This window comes from Rutidosis leptorrhynchoides, chromosome 3 (assembly GCF_046630445.1).
Source record: "Rutidosis leptorrhynchoides isolate AG116_Rl617_1_P2 chromosome 3, CSIRO_AGI_Rlap_v1, whole genome shotgun sequence".
Lineage (NCBI taxonomy): Eukaryota > Viridiplantae > Streptophyta > Magnoliopsida > Asterales > Asteraceae > Rutidosis > Rutidosis leptorrhynchoides.
The window spans coordinates 131,574,715-131,586,603 of NC_092335.1; the positions used below are offsets into that span (position 1 = coordinate 131,574,715).

The following is an 11,889-nucleotide window of genomic DNA, read 5'->3' on the forward strand; positions in this document are numbered from 1 at the left end:
TTGATGGAGTTCTGGAAGTATTTAGAGTTTTCGTCTCCTTCTAGGTTCCATTTAATACGAGCCTTTTGTTTTAACATGTTTGCTTTCTTTTTTTCTTTTTCGATGTGTATCATTTTGTCGTTAACCCAAGTATTTCTTTCGGATTCGGTTAGTGGTCTAGACGGCGATTTTTTCCCATTCATTAGAAGCGTTGAGATGTGATTTGATTTCAGTGTCGAGATTATTTAGATGGAGACTACATTTTTTAAGTTCAAATTTGACATTTTTTAGAGAATAACCCATTTTAACCTTATATATTACCTTTAAAATTTATTTTTATCTTCTTTTTATACGTGATTGATTTTGCACCCTAACATCCTTTTTAACACACTAAAAAATTTCAAAACACCATAGTGAAAGGAGATAAGGATTTATGAATGTTGGGGGTTGCTCTTATGCTTTGACATGACAATTTCAAATAGAGAAGTCATGGGATTGTTAATTCTTAAAAGTTACTGTACAAAGTAAGTGAAATTTAGAAACGTAAAAAAAATGAGTATCAATATAAGCCCCCGGCGAGGATCGAACTCGCGGCCTTTCGCTTACGAAGCGAACGCAATACCACTATGCTACGGAGGCAACTGGCTTAATGATTACACTCATCGTATATAACCATTAAATATTTGCTAAAACCGTTTCTGCTTTAACCGTTGCTACGTCATAGCCCCCTACCGATTGTATTCCTAGGGTTTACACCGAACACATAGAACACCAACAGAATGTGTGGAATTGCGCTAATCATATCTGGAGTTCGTATCGATTTATCATCCATTCTTCCAGATTCACTCAATTACTCACTTCCTTCTTCTCAATCTGAAACTGTAAGCAACTTTATACTATCAATTTTTAATTTTGTCGTGTTCAAGGGATCAAGTAAATTGTTGTGAAAGCTGCATGAATGTTGGAATTAAGATCTTACAAGTAAATGAAATTATTATTGTTAATTATTTATATGTCCTGATTACATCTGCATGAATGTTTGAATTAATCGTCATAGTTAAATTTCTAGCTCTGCCCTTGCACGCAGACATATATGTATATGTTTATATTTTTCTGCAATTATTATAACTATTATTACAGTAGCATATGTCATTTAAATATGTAATTGAACTTATTTAGTTCAGCTGGTGAACCACCAGAGTTCATTTTCTGTAGATGATATTAAAGCAGCTTTAGGAAAAAGGGGACCTGATAGCTTAGGAAGCAAATGTATACATCTTCATGCAGATAAAGGAAGAATTTTAATAAATTCTATTGAAGAGGAAGTTATAACTAAAGAATCTGACTTAATAGACAGTTATGTTTTAAATGATGGTTTATTCGGAGAAGTTTTATTTATCGGTGCTACGTTGCAATTACGGGGAACGTATCCTATTACTCAACCTTTGCTGGATAAATCTGGGAATATCCTTATTTATAACGGTATGTATTCATATCCAATAAATTAACATCATATATTTTTATTGTTTTTATTAAAAAGATATTTGTTTTGCTTTGTAGGTGAAGTATTTGGAGGAATTGGGCTCGATTTTGATAGCAATGATACTGAAGTTCTGATGCAGTGTCTGAGAAAATGCTGCAATTGCATTTCTCACGAACATGAAGGCATGTGCGCTGCACATGGGAATGAGATGTACTCTGTTCCTGAACTTCTTTCAAGTATTAAGGGGCCATGGGCTTTAGTTTACTGGCAGGTAACTTTTGAGTGGTAAGTTCCATTCATATTTAATGGTTCTAGAAGATTCTGCATAGAGGTAGAATTTTGACCAACATACATACATATGGGTTGATTCGGGTGATTTTATATATATCTAGCGGGTCAAACGGGTATTATAAACAATTTAAGTCTAAAACATATTAAGACTTCTGGTTAACTTTTATCTCAATTTTAATTTGTATTGCAGGAGAGCTCAAAGACGATATGGTTTGGTCGAGATGCACTTGGAAGACGAAGCCTTCTTGTTCACTGGCCAAGTTTAAGTGACTCCAGACTCATGTTCTCTTCTGTATCACCACCTTCTGCAATTGCAGAAATTTCAGGTAGAATTATTGAAATATGTTTATGTTTTAGTCGAATAGGTGATGATAAGTTATACGATTTATATGCCCATGTCTACAGATACTGGATGTGAAAATGGGCCGAGTGAATTGAACTTTTGGGAAGAGCTCCCATGTGGGGTCTACAGCCTGTCCATGGATGCTTCTGTAAATCTGGTGGGTAAGGTCAGAAAACATGATTGGACAGATCCTTTGCTGAAAGAACTGATCAAGTGGAAAAGAACTTTTGTTGAACCCAAACCTGAAGATTTGATTAAGTCCCTTGAAATTTATTCTAGTGAGCAACGAGGTAAAATTAGATTTAATCTCGTAGAATGCTTCCAAACTCGGATTGAAAGTCGCATTTAGAGTATTTATATACATTTAAACTCCCCCTAAACAATTTATTTGATACATGGATATTCAATGTAACAAGATTTTTTGTAATCATATTTACCACACCTTAAAATGTGGAGTACTTGTTGTTCAAGAAAAAAAAAGAAGACGGAAAGGGTATCAGTTCAATAAAAAGGTTAACCATTTTGAATCGTTACACAGCCCTTTTGACCCTCATTCTGCCACCTCTAGTATTTTCGTGTCAGTTGAATTTGAACTACTCGAGCATTGAGGTTTTTCATTGCTACAGGGCATTTAGCTCAGGAAGTTCTTGTTGCACTTAAAGAATCTGTAAGACAGCGTACAACATTTTCAGAAATTCATCTGGTATTTCAATTCTAATTTTATATCAATTGGTTCAAACTTCATAATTAGTGTTATTTTCTTCTACACTTCAACAGTATAACCAGACATAACAATGTTATATTCCCCTACTTGTCTAAAAATTGCAGGGCAAGTCCCCAGTTGCGGTGCTTTTCTCTGGCGGATTAGATTCTATGATAGTTGCAGCATTATTGGACGAGTGTTTAGATCCAAAATGTATGTGATTAATCTTTTTCTAGCCGTTAAAGAGCTTGTGTATTAACTTCCAAACTTCTTATATTATGGTCCCCCGAGCAACTGAATCATTGACTCACCCTTAAACATAATAAGTAATACAGCATCTCAGCCTTGCATTTTAGTCACTCATTGACTTTTAGGGACCAAATTTTTACAAATACACTATTTTTTTCATGTCGAAACTCATTTTCTTTAAACTACTGATAGCAGCTGATTACAGCAGGTTTGATTTGGGTTGTTGTACCTCAAACAGGTAAAATTTCAAGTTTCAACTTACAGGGGAACAGGCCAAGCCAGTTGTAGGTCAACTCAACCCGACTTTCCTCATTTCTACCTTTGAATTGTACCAAACTTATCATTTCAACCTACCCAGTTTTACGTGTTCCATGGCCCGTTCAATGTTCGATCTATGCATTGTAACCTCTCTGATCAGACTTTTTTGACTGATGGAAGAAAAGACCGGAAACGCAAAAAAATAATAATAAAAAATTACATAAGTGCACAAAGCATAAACCTTTTGCCATAGGCTTGGCAGAATAGTTCTTCAATCATGATCTTTAGCAGATTCATTTTTTTTATTCCAATTTTATTCTCACTTTAATTGGCAGTTGAAATTGACCTGTTGAATGTAAGTTTTGATGGTCAGTTAGCCCCTGATAGAATCTCTGCTAGGGCAGGCGTGAATGAGCTGAGAAAAGTTTCCAGTTTTAGAAGGTAATCTATGATTGTTTTTGTGGACTATGAAGTATAAACTGGTGTATTTGTTCTTCTGTGTTTAAATTTAAAATATATTGCGTTGGCTTGAGAACTTGTTGACCTTTTGTTGAATGCAGATGGAATCTGGTAGAGATAGATGCAGAATTGTCCAAGTTGACTTTAGAGACAAAACATGTCATGTCACTTATATATCCCTCAAATACATACATGGTACCTAGATACGTTACTTTACTTATGCATTATAATGAATTGTTTTAGTAGATGTCATTTTGAATCATCAATTGTATACTATCTATATCTATGCATGAGTAGCTATATTTCATACTTTACGAGTTTAGTCTATTGTAGGGTTCCGAATGCTTATGCATGTGTAGTGATAATGTTATTATCTTGTTTTATCTGTCACTTCTTCCGATATAGAGTACCTAATAGTTAGAAGCGTCAAATTCGACTCATTTACTTATAAATGGGTCACTACAGATTATGTTCTATATCTAACGGGTCAAATGGGTGACCATTTTTTCTCTCTAAAAATGCAGCAGGTCAAATGGGTAAAACACAAAAATAAACATTCTAAGAATGGAAGGAGTCATAGCCCATAGGTCACCAGAGTGTATTTTAAATACACAAAGCCTCTAGTCAAAGAGTTAATGTTAGTTAAAAACTCGACGCTAAGTGTTTTGGGACAAGCTTATCTGTTTTGCCCCTTTGAAAATATCATTTTTCATGGTTTATGAAACCCATTTACACACTCTTTTTGCCATCTCAACTAATCATAATGATCACTGATGATACAGGACCTAAATATTGGAATTGCCTTGTGGTTGGCAGCTGGCGGTGATGGCTGGGTTAGCGAAGAAATTGGAGGGAATACTGATTCCGAACACCGACGTGTTAAGTACAAGTCTGATTCCAGGATCCTTTTGGTTGGTTCTGGTGCAGATGAGCAATGTGCAGGTTATGGGCGCCATCGAACTAAATATAGACAAAGCAGGTTAGTTCCTATTCCTATAATAAAACTGTTACCAAACAAGCACTTCAAATAAGAAGTGGCAAAAAGGGATATGTTGCAAAATAAAATATAAATTTCTTTGATGTAACATCACAAATGTAAGCTCCTCGTTAAGATTCAACACATTTGTTGTCAGTTGGGGTGGGCTAAATGAAGAAATGAAGTTAGATATGCAGAGAATATGGAAGAGAAACTTAGGCAGAGATGATAGATGTATCGCTGATAATGGCAGAGAGGTACGTACGACTGCTGTTAATGATAGTTATTTGTTTTTGGACTCTGATTACATTTATATTTATTTTTCTTGATTTTGTTCAGGCTAGATTTCCTTTTCTGGATGAGAATGTAATAAAGTTACTGCTTGATATTCCACTATGGGAGATTGCAGATCTTCGCCAACCAAGCGGAGTTGGAGATAAGAAAATCTTGCGAGAGGTAAAGTAATGTGTGGTTATTAAAAGGAAATTGGAAATGGGTTGAATGAGCGGGTCACATAAAGTGCGTGTTTATTGCCTAAAACATGTTATTAGTTATAATATAGTTTTAGTTTTTATAGTAATATATTTCAAATTCATATAGTAATACTACGATACAAAATTTCGACAAAAACATTGTTTTAGCTCAACTTAACCCGTACAAATATTAGCCATTTGTACCCTATAACCCTTTTTTATGCGTTCCTAAACCTGACCATGTTGTAACTTTAATTTGCACATCTGTGTATTTGCCTATTTTTTTATGTTCCATTTATCTGTTTCACATTTTCATTCCATATCAAGTATCAAGTATTAGCTACTTTTTTTCTTCTGTTTTTTTGCAGGTTGCAAGAATGCTTCACTTGCATGAAGCAGCTGTTCTACCTAAAAGAGCTATACAGGTATCATTAATTATCATAAATACTATACATCGTCTGTCATCTTTGTGTGCCAATTCTGCATTATGTTGATAGTGCCCTTGTCTTTATAGCGATGACCTGCATCGGGTGTGTGTTTGAATTTGCGATTTTGAAATTAAATTAATTATCTTGCCATTTTGAAGTCAGAATATTCAACTTTTATCATTTGGATATACATAGTACCTTTTATTGTATGATTTGGAATATCGCTATTCACCTTTCAAGACGCACAACCAAACACTTGACCTTTACTTCGTTTACTGTCCCTTGGCCTAACAATGCCATTATCATACTTTGACTTCCAGTTTGTCTGTTCGCAGTTTGGTTCAAGAATAGCAAGGGAATCAAACCGCAAGAATTTTGGAAGTAATCGTGCTGCAAATCAAGCATCCGCCGGAAGTGCATTCATTCACCCTATCTGATGAGTTTCATGACGCCATTTTCACCCCCTCTTTCACCGGTCTTTTCATCACACTGTTCGGCCAAAATTACCAGAGATAATGTGATTGGTCAATACACTGAAAAGAAGATTTGGACCGTACCTTGTCTATTATGAAACCTCCATTTGATGCCTGGATTATTTGAACCTAGTGGGTTCAATCCATAATTTGAGACTTTATGATGATTAGGAGAAGTTGTAATGTACTGTATTATTATTTTTTTTATTATACATGTCATATGCAGTTATCTCTAGTTTTTTTTTTTTTTTTTTTTTTTTTTTTTTTTTTTTTTTTTTTTTTTTTTGTTCTTCGTGAGCCTATCATGTTCCCTATTATAATCATCTTTTTCAATAACGAATTTGCATCTGTATGAAAAGCCTCTCTTAAGACCCATGATGACAAATTTCTTTTGGTATTTATTTGTGATTGTAAATTGTACGGAGTAAGTACTACTACTATTTAGATTGGTCAGTAATGAAGCTTAACATAAAGTTACAAGCCAATATGATAAATGTTGTCATATGTTTTAATCACTTTCAAGATATCTCTTTAACACATATCAATGAAGATGTGTTATGAATGTCCTGTTTAAATTTAACTTGATGGTCACTGAAATCCGACACCATTTAGAACGATCACGTGTTTGGCATTGATCAAAAGGCATGATGGTTTGATGAAACTAAAACTTAGATGTTAGATCTGAGTTATGGTTGTACCACCATGCGAAATTGAAAGAGAGCAAACATTAGTTGTTCTAGTACGATCATTGCAATTTTGATGTGTTAGATTAATGACTATTATTATAAAAGATAAAACGTCAGGGGTATTTTATGTCATTTTCTTAAAGATACAGGATTAAATACACAATATTCAAAAACCTTGTCCTCAAATAATAAACCCTCGCTCCGGCGCGGCTGTATCTACGTCACTCAGTCGATTTCGCCACCGTACGTCTCGAGTAAATCAATGGAGAGTAGCTGTAGCTCGAACGATGTTGAAAAATGGAGTGCAGAGGAATCAATAGCTGGCAATTCTGAAGCTCTGCAAGCTCTTCGTGAACTTATTACATATCCTCTTCTCTATTCTCGTGAAGCCAGAAAACTCGGCCTTAAGGTATACATATACATATACATATACATATACATATACATATACATATACATATACATATACATATACATATACATATACATATACATATACATATTCATATACGTGTATATAGATACGTACCTTCATACAGTTAATTATCTGTTTATGATTTTGTATCTGTGTAGTGGCCTCGCGGTTTGTTGTTGTACGGTCCACCTGGCACTGGAAAGGTACATTCAATTTTGTAATAGGAGAAGTAGTTGTAAATCAAACGATGTTTAATTTGATTTTACATATATTTTTAGTGAATTATAGATGCACTGTAATTTTCGAATTCTAAATTTTAGTAAAATAGAGATGCACTGTGATTTTCGATTCGATTTCGATTAGTGAATTTGATGATGTTTGTTATGGATGTTAGACTAGTTTGGTTCGTGCAGTTGTTCGTGAATGTGATGCACACTTGATAGTTCTGAGGTACTGCATGTTAAGTTGTTATCTTTTGAATGGACAGTTAATCAGTTATAGGTATGAGGTATGCTGATCATAGTTCTCTAACTTTTGGTTTCGTGTTCTCTTGTAGTCCACACTCTGTTCACAGAGCTCATGCAGGTGAAAGCGAGAAAGTGTTGCGGGATGCTTTTGCTGAAGCATCTTCGCACATAAAATTGGGAAAGCCTTCTGTTATTTTTATTGATGAAATTGATGCTATTTGTCCCCGTCGTGATTCTAGGTACATAACAACCTTATTATTCTCCTCGTGTAGCCCTAGAATATATAATTTACCATCCCTCAAGAATATCTGATTTTTATTTTTTATTTATATTTTTAGAGTAATGCTAATGCTAATTCAATAACCTATTCACCTCGTATTAATCATCACTTCTGTATATGTTATTCACAAGAGTAATTTCAACGTTGTGTTTTTTTGGTTTTCTTACTGCATTTCAACATTATCAATAATGAGTTTAAATGTGAAGTAACCCCATTTGCTGCTTATCACGTGTCTGGAAATACAGAAAACAGCAAGATATTCGTGTATCTTCTCAACTTATCATGTTAATGGACTCTAGCGCAACAACAAAATCAGGAACCAAAGTTGTGGTGGTAGCATCAACTAACAGGTAAAGGCTTGATTGACTCAGTGGATTATGTAAAATGGTTCCACCTAAGATTGAAGAAGTTGGTAATTTGTGATCTTGTTTATTCGCATGACTAGTTGTCAGTTGTAGACCATCTTTATTCACATATTGTGCCATCTCTAATAAATGGTTTAATTTTTTTGTTCTTTGCCAGAGTAGATGCACTTGATCCTGCACTAAGAAGGTCTGGCCGATTTGATGCTGAAATCGAAGTCACTACTCCGAGTGAAGAAGAACGCCTTCAAATTCTCAAGGTAAAATGTAAACTTCATTTAGGTTATTGGTGGACATATTAGGTGGTTTGTATTTGTTTCTAGGAGCATAGAACTTGTACTACCCTAAAAGCTAGATTGCATTGTGTTTCATTGGCAAGACATGGATAGAAATATATCAACTAATGAAGAGAGAATTTATCAAACTTGTCTAATAAGTTGGTTAGAAAATAACACCTTTATTCGGGACTCGTGATATACGTTAAATCCTAGATAAGGGTCTAACCAGTTATTTATAACTAATGGAAGATTAATATTATTCTTTTTTGAAGATTAATATTCTTCTTTTTTGGTCTACCCTTGATCCCTTGTTTCAGCTATATACAAAGAAAGTTCCACTGGATCCTAGTGTTGATTTGGGAGTAATAGCAACTATGTGCAATGGCTACGTTGGGGCAGATTTAGAAGCTTTATGTCGTGAGGCGACAATGTGTGCAGTAAAAAGATGTTCAAATGCAGATGTAGAAGCCGATTTATGCACCTTAATAATGGATGATTGGACCAGTGCTCGGTCTATTGTGGGCCCAAGCATAACAAGAGGTGTTACTGTTGAAATTCCCAAGGTATCTTGGGATGATATTGGCGGATTACACGATTTAAAGGTGCGTGACATGAGGGACCCGCTGCACGATTTACCTTTGATATTCTTTTTTATGTAATTTTATGATGTCGGATTGAATGGTGCAGAAAAAACTGAAACAAGCTGTTGAATGGCCTTTAAAACATTCGGATGCGTTTTCGAGATTGGGTGTATCGCCTATGCGTGGAATACTTCTTCATGGACCTCCGGGATGCTCGAAAACGACTCTTGCTAAAGCAGCAGCTCATGCTGCGCAAGCTTCTTTCTTTTCTTTAAGGTTTGACCATTGACCATATTGTGTTAGACTGTTCTTTTTATGAGTGTGTTTATGTTTAAGGTTGACGAGGTATTATCATTGTGAGTTATGTTTCAGTGGTGCGGAATTATTTTCAATGTATGTTGGAGAAGGTGAAGCTTTATTACGTAATACGTTTCGTAGAGCTCGCCTTGTTGCACCAAGCATAATCTTCTTTGATGAAGCTGACGTCGTTGCTGCAAAACGGTAAATATCCACCATCAAAAAAGGCGGGATTTGTATAATGTCAAAAAAAAAAAAAAAAAAAAAAAAAAAAAACACAAACAAAGCTTATGAGTTTATGAAGTAACCTGTAAGAATGAACGTATCCGATTTGGTGGTGTTTGATTTTCTACTGGTAGCAACATTAGAAATTTCTTTTCTACATTTCATGAGTTTTATGTCTATTGCTAGTATGCAAGGTGAATTCTAGAAAGCATAATCAAATCAAACACAATAAAGAATTCTTAAAATATGTCTTTCCTAACTTTGTAATAGAGATCTTATCATCGACCGTTTTTGTAAAATAAGCAGAGGAACGGGTTCAAGCGGGAGTACAACAGTTGGAGAAAGACTTCTATCTACTCTACTCACTGAAATGGATGGTTTAGAAGAAGCTAAGGTACGTGCACAGTTATACGTGATGTAGAGAGAACATAACCCGAGTTACATGTTTCGCTGACATCATTCTCATTTTCATTCATCAGGGAATACTTGTTTTGGCTGCCACAAATCGACCACACGCAATCGATGCTGCCCTAATGCGACCTGGACGATTCGATCTCGTAATACTTCACCCTATTAATATTTTAGTCAAATAAGATTATATAGACAAAATATCACGAATGGTCTTCTTGGTTTGTATCAGAAATCACCGGTGGTCCCTGTACTTTTTTCTGTCAAGGATGGTCCTGTGATTTGCATTTGAATCACCGGTGGTCCCTGTGATTTGTGTTTTTTTTTATCAAAGATGTTCCCTGTGGATATGCACCACAGGGATCATCGGTGATTGAAAATGCAAACCACAGGGACCATCTGTGACGGAAAACTGTACAGGGACCAGACCTAGAAGCTCGGATGCTTTTAATAACATTGAAACTTGCATCTAATGTTACAGGTGTTATATGTGCCCCCACCAGACCTAGAGGCTCGGCATGAAATACTGCGTGTGCATACACGAGGCATGAAACTTGGTAACGATGTTGATCTCAAACAAATAGCCGAAGCAACCGAGCGTTTTACGGGGGCTGAGTTAGAAGGCTTATGTAGAGAAGCTGGAATTGTAGCTCTCAGAGAAGACATAACTGCCACTATCATACATTCGCGACATTTTGAAACTGTTAAAAGCTCGTTAAAGCCAGCGTTGACTAGTCAAGAAATAGAATCATATGCATCTTATATGAAGAAGCAGCCAACACGAAAACTGCCTCGTCAGCTTGCATATGCTGGTAGGGAAAAACACAAGCTCACGAAAAGATGGTTGCCTAGACCTGTGGTTTCTGTTACGATTGCTCTTGCTCTCGTCGGTTCTATAGTAATTGTTGGTTCGAGAAATTATTTTATGAGCTACTCGCAAAGTCCGATTTCAGGAAGACTAGTGAGCACATAACAGTTGGTCATACTTTCTTAAAGTTATAAAGGTTCATATAGGTGTACTTATTTTTGCTGATTAGTTCAGCATTTGGTTTTTGGTTTTTGGTTTTGTATGTTAGGTTGTGTCGTTTTGATATATGGATATTGACTGAACAGTAATACTGTATTAGGTATTACTTATTAGATAGGAGTAGGGGTGTAAACGACGGCTTGGTTAGGCCCGAGCTCGAGCTCTTTTACTGAGCGATCTTTGAAAGATGTTCAAGTTCAAATTTGAGCTCGTTTAGGCTCGGTTCAAATTGGGTTGCTAACGAGTTGACCTCGAGTAGTTCGGTTCATTTACACTCCTACTACTCCTACATAGTGATTATTATTACTTTTGTTTTTACGAAAAAACAAGGAAATTATATTAAGAATGGAAATTTTTTCCTGATGTTCATTGCAAGACACTACAAACAAACCAATCTAAACAAGTAAATCGGCACTAACCAGAGACAAAACAAGACTACCCTAAAACAACCAACAAAATAAAAAAGCTATATGCGAAAATGACAAGCAAGAAAAAGAAAAGAAAAAACTTGAAAAAAAAAAAAAAAAAAAAAAAAAACGTTCCAAACGAAGAATTCAAGTAATATGACAACCATCAAAACCTCCAACAAACACTTGATCGGACCACAACATCTAAATCTAAATTAACCACCAAAACAAAAATTATACGGAGTATTTAAGAAGGGCTTATTATTATTATTATTATTATTATTATTATTATTATTATCATCATCATCATCATCATCATCATCATCATCATCATCATCATC

The 11,889-nt window shown here is 35.2% G+C and overlaps 2 protein-coding genes and 1 non-coding gene across 3 annotated transcripts; 2 read left to right on the plus strand and 1 right to left on the minus strand.

The window, feature by feature from the left end:
- Window positions 1–546: 546 nt before the first annotated feature.
- On the minus strand, window positions 547–618 carry TRNAT-CGU (transfer RNA threonine (anticodon CGU)). The gene has a single exon. It is a non-coding gene; the product is annotated as a tRNA-Thr (tRNA).
- Window positions 619–725: 107 nt separating this feature from the next.
- Window positions 726–6,370, plus strand: LOC139896822 (uncharacterized). Its single transcript, XM_071879461.1, has 14 exons — window positions 726–860; window positions 1,179–1,461; window positions 1,540–1,733; window positions 1,944–2,079; window positions 2,159–2,386; window positions 2,723–2,799; window positions 2,925–3,012; window positions 3,642–3,747; window positions 3,867–3,960; window positions 4,548–4,744; window positions 4,899–4,998; window positions 5,081–5,197; window positions 5,583–5,639; window positions 5,978–6,370. Exons 1-14 carry the CDS (start codon window positions 759–761, stop codon window positions 6,077–6,079), a joined length of 1,881 nt encoding a protein of 626 aa, XP_071735562.1. The 5' UTR covers window positions 726–758; the 3' UTR covers window positions 6,080–6,370.
- A 665-nt stretch (window positions 6,371–7,035) lies between these two features.
- Window positions 7,036–11,511, plus strand: LOC139896823 (cell division control protein 48 homolog B). Its single transcript, XM_071879462.1, has 12 exons — window positions 7,036–7,210; window positions 7,375–7,419; window positions 7,611–7,666; window positions 7,773–7,922; window positions 8,209–8,313; window positions 8,486–8,585; window positions 8,921–9,205; window positions 9,291–9,460; window positions 9,557–9,685; window positions 10,013–10,100; window positions 10,186–10,263; window positions 10,596–11,511. The coding sequence occupies exons 1-12, from the start codon at window positions 7,064–7,066 to the stop codon at window positions 11,085–11,087; spliced, it is 1,845 nt and encodes a 614-aa protein (XP_071735563.1). The 5' UTR covers window positions 7,036–7,063; the 3' UTR covers window positions 11,088–11,511.
- The last annotated feature ends 378 nt before the right edge of the window (window positions 11,512–11,889 follow it).